This window comes from Acanthochromis polyacanthus, chromosome 15 (genome assembly GCF_021347895.1).
Source record: "Acanthochromis polyacanthus isolate Apoly-LR-REF ecotype Palm Island chromosome 15, KAUST_Apoly_ChrSc, whole genome shotgun sequence".
Lineage (NCBI taxonomy): Eukaryota > Metazoa > Chordata > Actinopteri > Pomacentridae > Acanthochromis > Acanthochromis polyacanthus.
In genome coordinates, this window is record NC_067127.1 from 8,025,736 (window position 1) to 8,047,334 (window position 21,599).

Below are 21,599 nucleotides of genomic sequence, written 5' to 3' on the forward strand. Positions count from 1 at the left end.
ATGGCAAAACTTGATAACAGAAAGTCTCTCGGCACCCAGGCTGTAATTGCCATTTAAGAGCGCTCCCTTAACTGTTGTCAATGTGTCTGTGTGGTTGGCTCATTAACAAAAGCTGACCCATTGAATTGGGTCAGTGAAGATCTACCTCAGGGACCAACAGACTAGTGAGGCAGATGACTGTTTGGATGATTTGTCCCTAAGTGGATACATCAAGAGTACATCATTGGAGACTGTGTGTTCCCACGTCTTCAGCATTATTGATAGGCTGTGCATCTGTGGCTCAAGTCAATAGGGAGCAACTACTATACATGCAAATGCTCAGACCTGTAAGGAGAGCGCACGACTCACACTCCAGATGCGCGACTTCCACCGTGAGATGCTGACAAATGAAGCCGCATTAAGCACACGGTTCTAAGAGTTTATGATGCAGCCTTGCACTTATATTAAGACTGGGAACAAACAAACACAAAATGGCTTCCAGAATTATTTTGAGCCTTCTAGGTAAATACAATTCTCCATGCATATCATCGCTCACTTCCATACATGAAATTAAGTAAGGACCCTGGAAGGCCAAAAGCAGTGCATTTATTCATGTTTATGTTTTATTGATGTGAGCAAAGAGAGCTTTGCCCCAGGAAAGTCAACCAATCATTTTTCAGATTGGCTCTCACCCTCCGAGGAGTTGGGTTTAGTCATCCTTTTATCCTAACATTCTATTCTTGTCGCTTTCTTCCCCTTCTTTGCTTCCTTTTCCCTTTCGTTCGTTCATTTTTCAATCTCTCCTCCTTTGTTTCTTTCTTCCTTCTGGAACAGGCTCTCCAGGTACTTTCTTTTGCAGCGGTTTCTTGTTGTCATTTTTAAATTTATTTTTACATCCAGCATATTTCATGAGGTAAATAAGTGGGGGAAAGCACATAAAAGGCATATCGCTGTCAGTTTGGCCACGCCAAGATTTGGACTCTTTCAGATGGCTGAATAGACAGACGCCATGGCAACAAATGTGGTAGAGCCATAATGTCATTGTGATATACTGTATCAGCTGAACGCAAATGCATCATCGGCACACATCCACACACTCCACTTGCAGAAGCGCTCAAACATGCAGTCATGGACACAGACTGTTAGACCAAATAATGTCCTGACAATTTCCATTTTAATCCACCCCCCCCTAAAAAAATAAAATAAAGAGAAATATGTTCAGATTTTAAGGTGCTTCAGTGGGACGTGAGAGGCATCTCAACACCATGATGGTGGGCAGAAGGTTTTCTACACAGTTCACAATTTAGGAATGAATCACTTCTATGTACTGCCCTGCAATACGGCTAATAATAAAATGAAACAGACTGCTGCTGCACATCAGCACAGTTACGTTGTGCTTTCTAACACAGCACTTCCAATGGAACCTGTTGCTTATTCAGCCCCCAGTGAAGCATAATTAGGATGGCACCCCTCAAATATTATTTCTGTTTAATTGGGTAGTCAAAGGAAGTAGAGGGACCCTTACTCTAAGCATCCCCACCTCCAGACTGTTGTTTCTTTTCTGCTCAGGAGGAACACATCATGACAAGTAGGAACAATCTTTAGAAATATGAGAAATGCAGCCACTTTCATGTAGATCTGGAAATGTTTTTTGAACATAACCAGAGGGGACGACTGAAAGAGCTAAATTAATTTCCAAGGGACCTCCAAAGTTGATAGCAATGAATGATGTAAGACTCTTTGTAATAACACGGCTACCGGCTGACACTCAAGAGAAGCGTTGACACACAGCTCAATTCTATTTACCTTTAGCATCATCTGAAAAGTTGCCATCTAAAGTGACACACATTTACATTCTCATGAATACACATAAGCTTTTGTATATTGTACTGTAGGGTAAACGCATCCGTATAGCGAGGAAGCCATCTCCAGGGAGTAACCCCTTTCGATTTAGCTCCACTCCTCTGAGTCTCACCGCAATCTTAAAATGTCTGACAACTCGCTGGAATGTATAAACACTAATTAAATCATTTTCTTAAACACAAGCTTTAATGAGCTGATTTTTATTCAAATATACCAGCTTTCTCTGACAGCTGTCTGGAGGTCAGTTTCGTGACCTTATCAGATTCGATAAGGAGAGTAAAGGTGTGTTTTGAATTCATCGAGTGATGGAGTCAAACATAATCTGACAAATATGGAGTGTGGCCATTTTTGTATTTACCTGAGGTGTGTGTAGGGGCATGTTTACAGTAAGTGTGGTTTATTAATTTCCAGCTATAATTCAAGGCACAGCAGTGAAGAAATGCCAGATAGACGTTTAGACAGTAATTTAGGAATACGGTCACCATTACAATGTTCGAGCATGAATAAATGGATTTTGACACTGTAAAATGTCCTGTTTAAAGACTGTGTGAAGGAAATTCAGAGATTTGGTCCTAAACATATTAGCATCAGTGGCTCATTAGCGAGTTATTGTACCGGCTTCAGCCTACAGTTTGCTCGCTAGCTATGCCTTAGTCTAACAAATGCATCTTCCCTGGATGCCAGAATTTGCAAAACAACTCAATTCCTAAGAGTAATAAGATGAAGAAGATGTGGATTGATTCTGTAGAGAGTTGCATTGCTGGAGAGCTGAGGATCACGACTACTACCCACCTCATAGTGAACATTTCACTCCCAGTGATACAACCTTATAAAAGGTTGTATTCTTGGATGATGAACTGAATGGGGCCAAATGGACTAACCATTCCTTGGTTTTCATTTCCCCGTCCTGCCAACATCTGGTGCCACTGTCACCAGTGCATGCCCACTAATGCAAGATGCCTTGTGTGCTTAATTTATTATACTAGGCAATTTAGTTCACAGCTGCAAAAGTGATTACAATATTCCGTATCTACTGTGTGTTTTTGTGATTTCACATCTAATGTGTTGTGTTTGGTTACAACAACCAAAGGTGTGCACTACGAAGCAAGATTAATAGGTTAGCAAGGTGTGTTGAGCCTAAAGCCGCGGTTTTCATGGCTCTGCTTTAACCTGGCTACATCTCCATGGTAACGATAACATATGCTGCACAGCTAACCTGCTCTGGAGGAGGTTATGTATGCATAGGCTCGGGAACCTATAAGCATTTATTGATGCAGAAAATGCATGAATGCTTGTTGAAGTCCATTTAACACTGCGGGCATTGCAGCAAATAGCACAAGGATTACACCCTTCTGTATACTATACTGTATTTACTACAAAGAGTATTCAACCAATGACGGACATCTCATGTTTATATGAATGAAGTTTAAGAGCTCCAATATGGAGAAACACAGGGCTGAGGGTGCACCTCTAGCTCAACAGGCTGAGCGGGTGACCCATAAACAGAGGCTATAGTCCCCAATGCAGCGTCCACTGGTTCAAGTCTGAGCCATGACTATTTGCTGCATGTCATTCCCTCACTCTTCTCTCCACACTTGCTGGTTCTCTCTCCACTGTGCACTATAATAAGGTCAAAAAGTAACTTTAAAAAAAGAGAAATGCATGGCATGGTAAAATAAATGTATCAACCTACACTATTAACAATTTCTACCAGTATATCACTCTTGTATTGGTTCATACTGTAACTGATTTTTATATTCCTTGTAGGTCTCCATCATAACAACAACAACCTGTTTCTCATCACTGATGTAGGCAGCACATTCTTTTTTGTGAAATGAGAGTCAAATGATGCATCAAATACCCTCTTTTATAGGGCTCCAGCACAGAAACTGTTAAATACGATTGTGAAACCCATTATCTTTGATTGGGTTTTACGATGGTACAGCAAAAAGTTCTCTGCCTCACTTGCAAACAAGGGATGGAACTCCCATATTAGGGCATAAGTATACCACAACGCATTACACTATTGTCTACAAAAACTCAAATATTTGAAACAATCAAAGAAACAAGAGAGGAAAGTACAGATGGCAGAAGCAGCCAAATGTAGCTTTAGAGTGATGATGAGGTCATGTATGCTGCTGAGGTGGATCTGGAGGCTCAAGATGTGACCTTCTTCTGTTAAGACACAGCGAAGCTTGAACATTGGTGGACTGAGTCCATTGAAGTTGAGGGAGACTATGTTGAAAAATAATGCAAGAACAATCTTTCTCCTGTGATGTTTTCTGTTGAGGTGAAGAACTTTTGGAAGTGCCCTTGTGAGTATTTATTTTTTTAATCCAGCTGACACAAAGAAAGCCTGGCTATCAAACTTGCTTCGCAGTAGATGCCTCAGGTTAGTTTGCACGGTTAGTCTGGTTCATTTGAGGTTGATATCAAAGCTGTGAATCCGAGTCCTCAGTGGATAGATCCAGAGCATTACAGTGTAGTTAATGCAGCTTATTTTTTCCTGGGTTTGAAGCACAATTTTATATACTTATGACATTTAAACCACTTGAATTAGGCTGGGTGATGCTTAGTTGCACCTCTTGTTTGCAGCTAGTTTTAATCCCCAGCCAGCAACTTCACTGTTTCATGGCTGTGTATTTTTTTTGTTTTTTGTTTTGTTGACACAAAGGCAGCTGTTTGCCGCCAAACAGCCCCAAGGCTCTCCTGTACTCTACCTGCTCAGCACCAAAGAGCAGACAGACACAGCTAGTGATGAACTAGTGGCCATTTAGCAGCAAAGAGACATGTGTTTGTCTTTGAAAAATTAAAACTAAAAAAATCTGACACAGCATTAGTTGCTTTATCTGCCAAATATCAACCTGTGAATTTTGGCCTCAGGAATCAGAATCAGTCTGACTATTACACAGACTTACTAAACATATCACTGTAAAATAGATCAAAGCAAAGACAGCAAGCACTACAACAGGTCATAGATTAAAAAAAAGAACTCTGTATGTTATTACAGTAAATGAAGACATAAGAAAGAGAAAATTAAAAGTCACGTCAAAACAATATGGAACATTTTTTGATAGAAAGAGGACAATACCTTGCTTTTACATAATTTCAGGATTTGCATAATTTCACACTCATGTCACAGTGTAAATTACCCAGAAATTTACCTTCCACCATTACTGGTTTAAATAACAGCTAGAGAAGTGGTCTGAGGGAGGAAGTGGGGTGAAAACCGTAGAGCACACAGGGAAGAGCCCAATAATACTGATCCACAGAGACCCTCCTAATGCATCCTGGCTATTATCAGACACCAAAAGCTGGCATATCAATGCAAGAAGAGCGAGCTGGGACTCCATTGTTCACCTCACTACACTGCATTTCACGGACCTGTTCACGCAGATGCAATCCTGAGGACACAAAAATAAAACCTGTTTTATTTGTTGCTAAGCTCATTACATTCTCAACTTCATTAAGGCAAGGAAGACAGAAGCCAAGGGCAAGAAAGAGCCATTCGAGCAATTTGACAAACACTGTGCATTCTTTACGTCAACTTTCTAATTAATATCCTCCATCTCCCTCCCACACCGAGTGCCCATCAGGTCTGTTGTCAACTATCACTTTTAATTTTCATCTCTTGTGCTATCAGCCGAAAAGGTCACCAAGGAAGCACAAGAAAAATGAGTGTTTTGCGTCATTTGTTGAGCCAAATGGGACTTGCTTAAAATCTAGCGCCGGCATAGAGGTTAAAAAAAGTAATCTGTACATCAAAATGAGCTCAACACTTAAGTGTCACACTACAGTCAACTTGCTAGTCATAAATTGTTATTCCTTTTCTTCTCATCAGATTAAAGATTAATATATTCATGCATCTATTACAAATTATCTGAAGCAAACACCTGCAGAGAAAAGAAATACAGTACTGGTAGCAAATTTGCATAAATTTCTTTAAGGCTTGACAGCAGCGAGGGCAAAATCAAGATGCACCGCAAGTGGGTGGAGGGAGGAAAACACAACATCTTGATTGTGGCTCGGTAAGGACGTCTCCAAAGTAGAGCACTTAGTAGAGAGACAAATGTCTTTTAAGAGAAACGGTGCGGTCGAAGAGAGGCCTTGCTCTGTCCTCAGCTTATCTGTGGACCAAATTGATTGTTTGTACTTTTGTGGGTGAAAACATACGCTGGGGGATTCAGCTTTCATCAAGTAAACCCCAGGAAAATGTCCCTTGTGCATTAGTCTGTATGTTTGCTTATCCACCCGACTCCTGAGCTGTGGTCATATAACCCTGATGCTTCAAGCTTGAGAGGTTTCACCAATCAATTCAGTCCATTATGGGGGGGAAATTAATGAAATGGGCTGAATATAAAAGGGTTTCACTTCAAATACAGCTCTATTGTGAGGAGATTTTGTGGGTATGTTGTGCTTTCTTCCTGCTAACGACAATACGCAATAAACTGTGCTGCTTGCCCTTCCTGGGATAAAAGATTGTGATTGGTCTGCATTATTTTTTAAACGAAAGCTCGGGATAAAAAGTCAATAAAATATCTTTAATGGACTTGTATGGAAATACAAACTGCACTTGGTTGCTATTTTTCTTCCTCCTGTGTTTTGATGCTGTCATGCCATAATGCACTGTGGTTTGCACTAAAAAGGTGGAAAACACAGCAATCAAGGACAAATTTGATGGCAATTTTAGAAGCCATTTAAATGTTTTGACACATTTGACAAAGTTTTAGTCACATACCGTGCAATCTAAAATTAATTTGATGCATTGTAAGCAGTGTGGAGAGCCAAAAATACAACATTAGCATTTTCGCTCTTAGAGGATTTGTGCACTTTGCTGCTCTTGACTGCTCATATGTAGAGTTCAGTGGTGGAAGGTACTGTAGCACGACTACATTTACACTCGTCGGTATGTTTCTACATTATTCATTAAGCAATAGAACAAAACCACAATTTCAGATTAACCAGGGTGAAATGTGATGATATAAAATCTGATTTAAAATGAACAGTTTTTTAAAAAAAAAAAAAAGTTTGGACACTAGTTTGCATTTTGGAGAACTTTGTGCAATCTAATGCCATTTAGACATTTCTTCCAGTCTCTTCTGTTCCTTCACAGCTTTGGCTCCTAATGGCTCGGCTTCTGCCCGGGGGGGTCTGAGCTGGAGCCAAAGGCGGTAGTGAGTCCAAATTGAGATTTTGGAAGAGAGAAGCCCTCCACCTAAAATGACCCCCTCACTGCCAAAAGTGCTGTGAAACTGGGATCATGAGCTAAATGTCTCCCACATATCCACAATTTGTCTTTCTTCCCCCTGTCGCTCATTTGCATTTTTCATAATGCATGGAGGCAGAGACGGGCAACTCATTTAAGTTTGGTTAACATCAGTTTTGATTTCACACAGGAATTACATTTATGTACCACTAATTTGTTGTGGCAGTTATGTTTGGAGGGAAGCATAAAGGCTGCCAGGATTATGTTTGGTGGGAATGTTTCTTTTTCAAGAAACCTAAGTGCTATGTTCTTGTGCTAAACTGGAGCAATTGGGAGGTGGTTGGAGAGTGGTTGTCGGTGGTTTTCTGCCCAGTTGGGTGACTTACTTTTGTTTTGTTTTTTTTCACTAAATGGGAAGTTTGTTGTGGCTCATGTGATAATTAAGGCTATGTTTCTTATTATTTGGGTAGGTTTCTCAGACAAAAAGTTGTAGTTATAGTCCAGCAAATTGACTCATTCTTCTTTCCAGAATATTATCAAGAATAGGAGGATAACAGGGAACTGAGTTCAGTGCACATGACAATACACGACAAACCTAATGTCATTTCAGTTCATTTCTGTGAGGATGACACTTTGCTCACAAAGTGATATTTTTGTGATAGCAGCCTCATAAAAGCTCATCTGTTCATTGAAGTGATGACCTTTTACATGTAATGCTATCTGACAGTCTTTGTAGAAAAAACCTCTCCCTGGTTTTGGATCAGTGATACTAATAAAACAGAAGAAATCCTGCGCTCATATTCAGCCACGGGGCTATAATCCTTCTCCCTACAGAGACTTGCAAATCTGGCAACCCTGGTGGACGTTCAAAACGCAGGTGTTTGATACCAGAAACATCATCTCCAAGTCCCACACATGGTTCAGTTTAGACAATAAAAACCCTTTGGTTAAGGGACATATCAGGGTCTCAGCTCAATATTAACCTAAACATGTAGTGTCTCGTGCTTCTGGTCAAATGGCTTCTTCAAAATCTAACCAAGACCACGATCTCTGCATAGCAACAACCTTAACAAAGTGCCGAGTACATAAATAATAAAAAATGTTTTAGCATGCTTTGGTTGCTACAACCAGATTATTTTTTACCTGAAGTGTCAACACGTTGCCATTTGTCAGATACATTAATATTTACTCATTTGGGTGATTAAGTTAAAAAAACAAAGTCTTTGGGCTACATAATGAGTCTTTCAAAACATATTTAGAACTACTTTGCACATTACTGGCAAATAAACGGAATTTCTAGGACACATGGTTGATAATGCAGCCCATACTGGGTCAAGATTGGCTGTTTGGATACTATGCTGGCTAGATTTGATTACAATGAACATTTGATGCAACACAGATATCCTTTAACTTAAATTACGTGAGCAATGTATTTGTTTGCTTTTCTATTAGTTTACCCGATTGTTGTAATCAATAAAACTGAATGGTGTTTAATCATGATATGTGTAAACAACCACATTTCAAATATATTAATTCCAAGGGGCTTATTGCACCATCATAGCTTCACTGGACTATTTACACTTTGTTTACAGAACGTCTCCATATCACACAGACACGATTATGCGACGATCCAATATGATTAAACTTCAATTATCTCAGTATGGAAAAATTGGACCATTGAACAAAATATAAGCAGAGCCTAGAAAGACAGAACTGAATGAGAAAATAATCAAAGATTGAAGTGACATTGTCTAACATAACAGAACTCGATTCTTGCACTACGTAACTTGGGGAGCAGGTACAATCTCCTAATGAAATGCGCAATGTTTTAAATCACTATTCAGCTAACTACAAGATGAAACTAGATTTATACTGTCAGCGTGGATGCCACCTTAGCGCTGGTTTCCAACAACCAGGAAACAAAAAGTAGGAAGAAGATTCTCAGTAGAGACATTGTGGCAGAGATGAAAGGGCAGAAGAGGATGTTGATGGAGGAAGTTCAGGAAGAGAAAAAGAAGAGTGACCGTGAAAGAAGCTGGACCAGACTAAAGACTGGCCTTTACTTGCTGGCAGAAGATTTGTGGAAAAAAAAAAAGCTGCACGACAGACAGAGAGCTGGCCTTCTTGCCATTGTACGAGTAAATAATATTAGCTGGCTTGCCACAGTACATCTCGTGTTGTTGCAGTTGCTTGATGTTGGGCTGTGTTAATAAAGTTGTCAACTTGCAAAGTTTTGATCATAAGTCAAGTCAGTGCAATTCAGCAGAGACTTAACTGATAGCTAGACATCTGTGCCAAAAAAGATTGCATCTACTTTACTCAAATGCAGATGCTTCCATGGGCTTCTACTTTATATTTGTGGCTCTTTGGTGTGGGAATTAATTTTATTTTATGGCTGTTGGATTACATTTTCAGAATTTATGAAGGTGAATGGTAAACAGTAAGCTTCAAAATAATGATCAAAGAAAATATCATCAGATACTCTCTAATATAATTATTCAATGTAGTTGTATTATTAGTAGTTATTATTATTAGCACTAATACTACTACTACTACTAATAAAATAATCATCACCATAATAATCCTAATAATGATTTTAAGAAACAATTCTTTATAAAGTGCTGTGTCACACAAGTATAAGGAGGATACTGAGAAAACAAAATAAAGACCAATAAAAAAAGTTTAAAGACAATAAAAAAAGACGACACAGCCACAAAAGTAAGTCTATAAAAATGGGCTTTAAGAAGTGATTTAAAAGAAGTCACTGATTCTGCAAGCCTTATCTCCTCAGGCAGGTCATTCCAAAGTTAAAGGGCCCTGATGGCAAAAGCACTAAAGGTGACCCCATTTTTAGATTTAAGCTTCAACTTCGGAGCAGCCATGAAGAGCTGCACCTGAGGATCTGAGGCTGTGAGTTGGATCAAGTGGGGGTCAACACTGCCGTTATCAAGCTTGGAGCCGGAGATGTACTTTAAAAGTGATCAGTAAAATCATTAATTCTGTTCAAAAAAGAACAGGGAACCAAAGGAGAGAACCAGAACTGGATGATGTGATACAACTGCTAAACCCAGCAACGACGGGGGGAGCTGAGAGATAGACTTTGGTTTATGCCAGGAAGTAGGGTGCCTGCAGTTGTCAAACTAACAAATACATGCCCAAATGACCTTCTCTAGATTGGAGTGTGAAAGTATTGGTTTGGTCCTGGAGATGGTTTGTAATTAAAGGAAAGCAGGAGAGGATCTGTGGCCTCAACAGCAACTAAGTCAAAACGGATCTCTGGCAGCTGGACTTCATAGAGAATAAAGGTTGTTCTCAATGAGAACGACCAGGTGTTTAAGGAACTGAACAATATGATTTCCTGATTATGAATTACTGAGTGGAAGAAAACTTTGTGCCAACCCGCTGTACTTGAGACAATGTAAAGGCAGCCTCTCTCCGACAACTAGTTCTCAAGGGAAAGATAAATTCTGTGCCGTCTGCATAGAAACAAAGAAATAGGTTATAACATTAGATGATTCGGCAAAGTGGAAGCATGTAAATACAAAATAAAACTAAAACTTAAAAATGGAGACGATGACTTTCCATTTACTGCATGAGCAATCAGGAGGATGTGTCTTAGTAGCCGATGGCACTTGAATTCATCAAAATTTAAAGCACAAGAAACATGCCAGTAATTTTTGAGCTTATGTAGCTTTTTGACATGATTTTCTGTATAATTTTTACTTCCTATTCATTTGATTTTATTAATTTTACTGGGTCTTTTGTTCAACTCCCTCAGCCTTATTCTGTTAAGCACTTTGTAATTTTGTTAGCAAAAATGCTATATGAATAAATTTCATTGCAATTACTATTAGTGCAAAAGAGGTTGGTGTTGCTACTGCTCAAAGTTGCGAAGTGTTGCCTTTAAATACTCTGAACAGTGTTATTTAACCCCCCAAAAAAATCACACCATGAAATCAGGAATTAAAGGTTATTTGCTTCGGTATCAGGGAATGTGTGAAATGGATGCGATTAGATTTTATTTCGTCGTTCAAATAATTTACAGTCTCATGACATTCATGATGATGACAATTGCATGTGCTCCAACACAATCATTAACTCATGTAAATGATTTGCAGCTTGCCAGTTTAATTTCTACAAAGGTTTTGATTCAGATTTTGTCATAATTCCTGCCATGAATCTGCTCCATATGAATTGCTCATTGATATGGCTTCTGATTTGACTATAACTCAACTTTTTCTTCTTCAAAGCAAACAGCAACCAGGCTGTTTATATAAAGAAAGAATTGCCTGCTGGATACCCACTGAGTGAGTATTCTGTTTTTTAAATGTGTCATTCTGTGTTTGGAAGTTTTCCATCATGTCCATTGATTGCACTTTGCGTGCAGCGCTTTAGGTTGGGTCTTTTGTATCTTGCTAGATAGGAAAAAGCATTTTCCCTTGGCAACTAATACATTTCTGTCAATGTAAACTGCCAAGTCAAACCATTATTTAAGCTGACTGCCACCTGAGCAATCCCAGTCATCTTTAAACATGATAGTAGCGGCTGTGTTGCTTCAGGCAATATGCTGCTTCAAGACCCAGTGAGTCACCCCACATAATGTTATAAAGAGGGGTCACTTGGTTTGCCTGATATTAAGAGTCAGGAAACTAAGACCAAAATCACCCATAACCTTTAGGCATTAAAACCGTTTTCACAAAGTGAAACAGTTGGTTTCAACTCTGTCTTTGTGATGATTAATAAAGCTGTCTCCCAATTTGACTTTTAATTTTATGACTTTCCCAATCAGAAAATGCATAAATTTGTTTTCATAACCTAATCAAAGCTATAGTATGTATCTACCTCACTGCGACGGTTATTAAACTAATTAATCACATGCAAACCTGTCAAATATGATTCTGCACCCGCTTTGTCTCTTGATTAAAACTGAAGCATAAAAGTGAGTGTATGTGTGTGAGTGTGTTTCACAAACTGAGAGAGAGGGTGAAAGAGGCTAAAAGAAACCAAGCAGTGACAGTGTGCTTGAGCATACAACTGATGGTGTGCCTTTATTATGCCTAAAATGCACTTTGCAAGGCAAAACTAAATTCTAAGTGCTGCGGAAGTGCTGAAAGGATATGTTGATGTGATGCATTACGGTCCCCAAACACAAATGATTCATGAAAAAAAAGGGCACACATGCATGTCATTTGAGGAGTAAAAACTGGGATTTCACTAAATTATTACTACACACGGGGTGAGACTTGTATCCCTTGTGCATTAAAGCAAAAGTTAGGCAAAAAGAAAATAACAAAGGAAAAATGCTGTCTTCGACTCCACTTATTTAAAAAAATTCCCAATCAAAGCCTTTAGGACATTTTTTTATGTAGCAATCAGCAGTCTACCTGTAACACAGCAGGGCCAAGCACGGAAAAATGAATTAATTTGTAGCTTTGCATGCATGAGATAAGTTTAGTTACACTCCAGCTTGTCACATCACTTAACGATCTACGATTTCATCTGAACTCCATGTAAAGAACTGCAGTTGGGAAAATAATGTTGCCAAGGTAACATCATTACTGCTAGTACCATTGACGTAAGGTAACAAAACCGAGTTAGTCCCTTTATCAGTGTTTTCAAGCTTTTGATTACAAGTCTCATCATTGCAATAATGATGGTAACTATTAGGGGCTGGACCCCGAATATCCCGATTATCCGAATATTCGTTCGCTACGGTGGTATCCGGATATTAATTTTGGTACCCCAAAACCCGGGCGTTACTGTCTTCCGTCCACCTTCGGCCCACATCGGCTCATATCAGCTCATCTCGTCCTGTTGATCACATAAACATATACACATATGTCTATGTGATCACCCCTTCCTCCCCCCAGATGAAAATATTCGGAGCTCGTCTCTTCCCTTCGCCTTTGGCCCACTTCGGCTCATCCTGTCGTGTTCGGCTCATCTCGGCTCCTCCATTCGTGTTTGTAAACACCACCCAAATGGCCAAGTTGCTGCCGACTCTGACGTCACGCTTCACTTCGTTGCATAAACACAAGACAAGATACTGAAGACCTCGGCTGTTTGGGAATTCTTCAGTTTAACTGAAGACAAAACAAAGGCAAAATTTGGACCGGGAGACCAGACGAACGGATCCGAATATTTGGGCCATCTCCACCACCACCGCCGCTGCCGCTGCCCCCAGCAGAAAGAATATTCGTCTTTAATAGGGCCCGAATATTCGGAGGCCAGAAAACACTATTCGGGCCAGCCCTAGTAACTATTGGGGTTAATTATTATGACACTGACTGTTGGTATTGTTATTATTATTATGGGTATACAGGCTGTAAGCCACATCATTAAAACCACCTCTGAATGTGTCCTCGCACCAAAATGTTAGCATCAGACCCTATAAGATTGAAATGCAAGACGTAAGATGGAAGCCAAGTCAATACCTTCCACTCATGTTCTTCATACCACTCCTGAATAGCGTTTGTAGTGCGTCAGGAAGCATTAACCTGCTAAAAGAGGCCACAGGCATCAGTCAATACTGTTGTCATGAAACGGTAAAGATAGTTTGCAATAAGGTAGTGTTACATGTTAAAGTAACATCCACATAAATTCCTGAACCCAACTTTTTCCAGCAGAACCTGGCCATTCTTGTGGTGAAAAGAAAACTGTGATTCATCAGACAAGAAACTTTTCTTTTTTTTCTTCACAATCCAGTTCTGATGTTTACATGCCCAGTGTTGCCACTTTTGGCAGTAAAACAGTGGTGTGGATGGCACTCTGACTGGTCTGCAGCTGGGACGCAATGCATTTTCACCTTTCTATTATTGACAGGTAGATCTTCTATGGGATCGGGCTAGCGCCACTCCTCAGTCTCAATAATAAGCTTAGGGCATGTTGGTCGGCACTAACCCACTGCATAGTGGGAACATCTCACGAGTTCTGATATTTGTAGATATTCTGACCCAAACTGTCCACCCATCTAAACTTGCCCACTGTCCAAAGGGCTCAGATACTTATGCATTTTTTTTCTACCTCCAAAACACCAGTTTCAAGAACTGACTGTTGCCTAGTATATCCCAGGACTTCACAGGTACCACAATAACAAGTTAATCAATGTTATTCACTTAACCTGTCCATGGTTTTAAAAGACGAATTCCAGTATATTTAAAACCGGTGCACTTCCTATTAATGCGGCTGCTGTGGCTCTGGGTGTCATGCTAACTTTACACCTCAGTTGATCAGATTTAGGCAATGAGGAGTTGCAGAAAACAGTGTGTGAATGACTTTTATCAAGGCCATTAGCATGAGCCCCTGCAGCTTTCCAAAAATAGAAGAATTCTACATAAATTCATTTAAATCTTTGTTTTTGACTCTGACCGAACATGAACACAAGAAATTAGCCGCCTGGAATGGTCATTTGCCATTAGGGAACTGCATTTAAGATACTTGCCGGCTGGCCTAATCACTCACATATTCTTCAGCGCATGCAGAGAGCTGAGCATTTTCTCTAGCTAATCTTGTTCTTGTCTTCCTGCTGATTTTGCAGGGGAACACCCATCTCCAGGATGGCATTTTTTTCAAGCAAAGCTGCAGTGTCATTAGCTGTAGCTCCACAGTTGGAAATGCTCTCATGTATGGACACAAGGAGGTTTTCCAAGTCGGGCATCAACAGGACCCACTATTTGTAGCAAGAGTTCTGCAGCAGAGCAGTGAGGGCAGCACACCAGTTTCCTGAGGGACACTGTCTTTGAGGATGTCCTGTTCCCTTTCCGGTTCCATCCTCTGAGTCCCATCTTCCATTTGATTTGGCTCCTTATCTGTGGATCTCCTCTCAGTTTTCCATAGACTACAGCAAATCGTCAAAGTGAAATGAGCCACTATTGTGCTCTCAATGGTCCATGGGTAATCTGTAAATACATTTAACTTCTCAGTTTCCAGAAATTCAGCCTCACATGTAAACAAACTGCATTCACATACATTACCGGTGAAAAGTTTAAGAACACCCCAATTTTTTTCCTTTTTTTTTTTTTTTTGGGGGGGGGGGGTGCATGTAATGTCTCATTGTACTCTGAAATTAATTGTGGCTTTGGGTCTTTCAGATGTCTTCCTGTCAAAGTTTCCTCCAGTTTCTGAGCCTTTTGATGGTGAAAAAAACTGTACTGAGGAACACCTTGACTTTCTATGCAATTTCTCTGTCGGAAAGGCCTACATTTTTAAGTGTTATAACGGTCTGTCTTCTATTGGTAATTGCTTTTTCGTCATCATTTTTACAGCAACACACTACTTTCTGCAATACAGTACTGTTAAAATAATATTCTCGAGGGTTTGGTGCCACAGTGTGTTCCAGCACTACTTTAAAACAGACAGAGGGGGCTGTAAAGTAATTAAGACAAGCTGGGACATCTGTAGGATTTGTAGCACCAACTTTCAAGGCTTGATCAACTTCCATTGCTGCAGTATATGAAATATAGTATGATGATTATGTTCGTAATCATAATGATTTCGATAAACACCATTTATAGTCTGTTTTGTGCAACTCTTGAGTCATCTGAATGTTCACAGTGGGGTGCAGAATGCAAAGTTAGCATGACTGATAGAGCCAAAATAATGTGAAACATGCCAGATTTAAATAAACTGGAGTTTTTCTTCAGTGCTGTAGCTGATCTTGGTATACGCTAATGAACCAAAACATTACAGCCATACCTACTGGACATGCTGTTGGTTCTTTGCATTGCTGTCCAAACAGCTACCATCCACAGAGCCATGGACTCCAAGAAACCACTAAAGTCGAACAAGCAACAAAAACAATAGCAGCTGATTTTCTTTGTCCTTAAAGCTGCGAGTTGAATCACATGGTATGTCTTGTCTCAGATTGCTGTTGGTAGGCGCTTCAGACCTGAAGCCCCCACTAGCCTTGCCATTTTGAAAATGCTCTAAACATAAAATTGGTCCATTGCATAGTTGCTCAGGTCTTTAAACTTCAAAACCAACTGTTTCCTGACCACCTAATATATCTTGGGTCTTGACATTCACTGCTGTTACAATATAAATCCTTTCGCTTCATCTGTGATCGCAATGTGTGGCTCACTATTTCTTAGCTTGGAGCATCTATGCTGCTGTGATTATGATTACAGTTGTAGCCACTGGCTGTTTTTGATGAGCAAGGTAATGTTTTCATAATGTGTAAAACTAACTAACCTGCATGCCTTAAGTCTCCATATCTGATCAAAGTGGCATGTTCAAGTCCTAGCAGTAATGTAAACACAGTTTTGGCCAATGTTAAAGCCATCTGTCACAATCACAGTCATAGCAATAGTGTGCCATTAATCAGCAGTCATAATCTACTGAGAGGACCACGGGAGATGGCTCAAACAGAATCTAATCGCCTGTATATGTTAGCTGCACACATACACACAACAACAATCCCCAGAGAAACAGAAAGTCAAACCAGAGTTAACATGTAACTGTGTCACATGACAATAGCCATCACACTAACTCCAGGATTCAGCCTCAGCGAAGGATGCACCCCCTCTGTGATGTGGTCACAATCAGTGGCCATGGCTCAAGTAGGAGCTCAACTTCCCTCCTCTTGCAGAACACACAGGATTGCTGCAGTTTCTATCACCATCTTACAATCACATCAGTGGACAGTGCAGCCCTAAAGGCTTCAGACGGGCTGGATTAATGAACAGGCGTGTGGTGCTGACACCCCGAGGGACAAGCAGGTAGAGGACGAAAATGGCTGGGAGAAAAAACCCCCAAAAAAACCATGTTGATTTATTTTTCTAAATTGGCTAAACAATCCTATTTAAATCATGTTTAGTAAGAAACAATCAGTTGACCATCAGTAGAAGAAATTAAAAATTACTGAATGAAAAATCCGCATATGCTGATGAGCTGTAAAAAACATTCTAATACAAAGTGTGCCACAGGAGAGAAATAATTTGTACTCAAATGTGGGAACACGAGCAGCTTTTGATTTTCATCAAACGTTGTATGAATCAAAATCCCTTTAGCTAGCAACCCGGGGCCAGACAATGATAAAACGTGCGTTAATAAAAGGCTTTAGAAGGTCACATATCAGCCAACCCCTTTAACTGAACATCATGCGGCTTATTAATTGGAGGGATCTTACACCAAATCATGGCTGCAAAAGTAGAAAAAGGCACTTGTGTGAGTAGAATGTGAAAGAGAAATGTGAGAAATTATCAGAAAAAACAAAAGCACACTGAAACTTCTCCTTTTGTTGTATCTCAACACCTCAATAGCGCCGGCTTTTTAATGCACTTTTTCATCATTCTGAAGCAGCCCCAAACTCTGGTCAAACGCCTCTGTGAATTGGGAACCCGGTCCATTTGATTTTATGGATCAAGGAGTTTCTGTGCAACCAGCTCTGGCATGTTAAATGGAAGGGCTGTCTATCTAATGAACCGGTTTTAAACACAGGTGTCCCCCAGGGCCATGCCATTTCCTCTTTTTATTGTCTATTTATACCGATGAGATTATGTGCAACAATAACGGCCTCATTCTGATTAAGCATGCGGACAACGTGGCCCAGGAGGCCTGTCTGATTCCCAGTCAGTCGCAGTGAAAAAAGACAATGTTACAGAAATGACAGATTGGTTTGACTCTCGCCACCTCAGAAGAAATAGCAAAAAAAAAAAAAATCAAAGAGATTTACTCAGCAGCCAAAAAGAACAGCTGGCCACATCAACGTCTGGTCCCTCCTAGAGCAAGTTACCTAATAGCAGGCCAGTGAAAATGACAGACCCTTATTCTCATAGCATTTAGACATTATTTACACCAGCATATAGCATCATTTCTGTAGCAGAAGCTCAGGGGAGGTGAAGTCAATAAAGATGCTCATTACTGTCCTCAGCTCCAACACAGTGTCCTAGTTTGGTCAGCTGTCTGCGAGGAGCTTGCAAAAATGGTCAATCAGGAGCCTAAAATCATTTGGCTGCCAATAACTCCCTGATCACCAGCTGGCTTGCACACTAAGACTTTTGCCTTCAGGGGGGCGGAAAGGGGGGGCTCTGCATCCCCTGAGTGTAGGATGTGCTGCAATGGCCGTTTGAAAAGATTACCAACATTGTCACATCACAGCTTGAACATGTGAGGCGAAAAGACTGAAATATTGATTTGCCATACAGGATCCCCCAAGCCAAGTGTATTTATTAGTATTTTTAATTAGTTTATTTTTCATTCTTTTCTCCCCACATTTAGGGCATATATCATTTCAAATTGGGAATCCTTAAATCGCCATCCACATTCACATTCAGGGCAGATTTAAGAAGCCAGACATGCACAGCCAATCAATACTACATGTAGTTAAGAAGCATGAATTTTAAAGGGAATTTGTGCGGTATGTTTTATTCCCATGGTCGAGTCCAATCAATGCTATCTCTCTTAAAGTCAGAGACCAGAGAGCTATGACTCCAGGCTTTGATGTCTCAGACAATCACAGAAATCGAATAATAGTTGGGAGACTGATTTGTGGACAGATTTGAGGCTTTATACGATGAAATTCTTTATCAAATCTGAACTCTGAAGAATCCCCGCTGGCGTTTTCACCATCACCTTCTACATCTTTCTCATTTTACTCCCTGGTGAATTTTACATCTTGGCCAGATCACAGGCAAAGTCTTGAAGTGAATATTTGATAGAACTATTCTAGACCACAGGAATGAAGTAATTTTCCTTCAAATGTCCCTTTAAGATTGGATTTATTATCAGTCATTTACATCTAATATAGCCGGAGCTCTAACATCTAGTCATAAAATGCCATCAATTTACACTCTGCAGTTTCAGTCGTACTTTTGGGACCACACACAGGAGTTCAGACTGTATAAATCTCAAATGTTGACTGGCTGCAGTGACAAGCCCATCAGTGAGGATCCAGTGAACAGTGTCCTGCTGAGAAAAAGGCCACCGTAGCTGAAGACATCTCAAACCAGCAACATCTTTCTTGATGAATCCCACAAATCAGATTTTATTAGGTGCATTTCTAGACTGTCCTCAATGACGCATCAACATGTCAAGTCTGTGATGCCTCTAATATGATGACATACATCACAAAACACCAAATGCACCACATAAGAGCATGCAATTAGAAATTAAATTATATATTCCACCCAGTGAAATATATCTGCATATCTGCATGAGGTATCTGTATTTACAATTTTTTTTCTGCAAACAGAAACCTTTTGATGTGGTCTCAGGTTAATGTTTCTGCTACACAGCCTTTTAAGCCGACAAACTCAGGTGATCTAAATTACCCGAAGAAGAAAATGCAGGGCATCTCATTTCTTTTGTGCAAGGCTGTTTGTAGTTTCGAGATCTTTGTGTCTGATAAATGCTGCCGCTTGCCAACACTTTTGCATGCTGTATATGTAAAGTAAGAGATAAAATCTTCATAGCTTTGTCTTTGTGACGGTAAAATGGTGTGGAACCACACGGTGTGGATGCAGCTGTGGTGGGGGTATGTGTGTGTCTGCCTGTGAGGGTGTGTGTGTGTGTGTGTGTGTGTGTGTGTGTGTGTGTGTGTGTGTGTGTGTGTGTGTGGTGGGAGTAATCTGGATGGTTACTGCAATGTCTGTCATCCATTTAAGTTATGCACATTCCCATTAAGCTGTTTTGAAGTGTGAAGTTTGGAATCCTTTTGACATTAAACATATTGGAATATCTTATTCATTCGGGCAATTGGACAGCTATCAAGTAAGCGTGAGTTAAATGTCAATGACAAAAGCATGTTTCATTTGCCAAAAGGGCAGACAGTGTCTCATCAGCGTCACATTATGGCCCAGGTTGGACACAGCCTTTTTAATTGTAGCTACTACACCTTCCTGAGAGGCATTACTTGATTATTTCATAAATAATTAATGTGTTGTGATTGCTGCCAAAATGCCTGCACCTTCCCACAGCTCAGTGCCACATCAGATTTACCTGCGGGGTTAACTGTTAATTTAAAGTTCAGGTGACAAACAGCTTGCTGAAATAAACGATTCCACTCGAGTTTGAAAAGGCACGAGGGAATCCTGCAAGTGCACATCCATATCCATCAGGCATCTACGCACACGGGCGGGCATTGCGCATACACTCACAACCTCTACGCAGGCAATAACAGAAAACACAATCATTAATGTGAAAAGGAGTAAATGCCTCGTTCAGTTCAAGGCTACGGTGGACCGAAATAATTCATTTGTAGTAAGGAATTCCCCGCCTGCGCACCGACACGGCTGTGCGTAAAAATGACACAGAATCGTAAAATAAACGTTCCAAATGTCTATTTCAAAGAGAAAGAAATATTTCAAAAATGATTTGTGTGTGGGGCATTTTCGTGTTTTGTAAAACCTTGGTGATATGATGACATGTTGTTTTGTAAAACTGAAACTCACGCTGCTGTTGTGCCCGGACCAGTGCACCATCGCCTGGTTGTGTGCCGAGTCTCCCGACAAAGCAAAAGTAGAAGTGTCCAGGTGAGGCTCACTTTGCCTCGGGTTTGACCCTCTGGCTTCCTCCCCAGCGCGCCGGTACTCAGCTCTGGCGCTGGGAACACCTTGGACAGTCTCCACAAACCTCTCTTTTGACTGCGCTTCTCCACTTATACTCCTATCCACGTTTTCGCTATATGATGCACCCACACTCCTTTTTGCCTTCTTTCTTCTCGCATTATTTGCGCTTTCTAACATTCTACTCGCGCTCGGTCGCCTCTGGATGTCCTCGGAAATGTTGCCATACTTTTTACCAGGTATTTTGTGACCGCTGTGATAGTTTGGTTTGATACCGATCGGTGCCTCCATCCTACTGTGTGCTCCATTCCCTTCTTGCTGGGCATTGTTTGGCTTCGGCGCATCGTCCGCTTCGCTTTGAGAAGGCTTTAAAACTTTCGTGCTGTTGTCGACTTTGAGAGGGACTTGATTCTCCGTAGATTTCCTGGATACACGTGCCTCCGGCGGCGTTACCTCGAGGCGATAGAATCTGTCCTTTATTCTGGGAAAAGTTATTTCCGCTTGAGCCACAAACTTGGGGTGAAAGGGGTGAAGCAAGACGCAAGCCAAAAAAGCAAAACTCCAAAATGACCAAAGTCCCATTGTGTTCTTTCAATCTGTTCGTCTGCCGGTGGGGGGGAAAGCACAGTACGGCAGAGCTGTTCAACTTCTAAAATATTCAAGGGATCATCTTTACGAGCAAGAAGCCATTCAGCAGACCCGCTCACGTCCAGGAATTTGTCAAAGTGAGGGACCAGTTGGGGAGGCGCTGCGCATCAGGCAAACGCGCCGACGGAGAGTGACTGCAGGAGCGGCGAGAGCTCATTGTTCACGAGGACGTTTGAAAAAAATGGCTTTAAAATGCTGAAATCGTTTTGAAACTCTCCCACCATTTTATTTATTTATTTTTGCCTTGGAGGTTTTTATTTAGCAACATCTTAGACTCTTCATGCAAACCTATAAAAGTTATCCAAAACAGCGCGTGATTGAGTCGGAGAGGTTGACAACGAAAGTAATTTGCGCTTTGCAAAACAGTGTTCACTCTGTGGCAACATATTTTTCCTCCCTTT

General features: G+C 40.6%; 1 protein-coding gene across 2 annotated transcripts in view; it reads right to left on the minus strand.

The window, feature by feature from the left end:
• Nucleotides 1-21,374, minus strand: part of sorcs3b (sortilin related VPS10 domain containing receptor 3b) — a 57,720-nt gene extending 36,346 nt beyond the window's left edge. The window contains exon 1 of one of the 2 annotated variants that reach the window (XM_022186863.2): nt 20,437-21,367. In XM_022186863.2, coding sequence (XP_022042555.2) covers nt 20,437-21,132 — 696 coding nt within the window. In that variant the 5' untranslated portion in view covers nt 21,133-21,367. Of the gene's footprint in view, nt 1-20,436 lie in introns of both variants that reach the window. The other variant, XM_051960318.1, reaches the window with a different exon arrangement.
• Between the last annotated feature and the right edge of the window lie 225 nt (nt 21,375-21,599).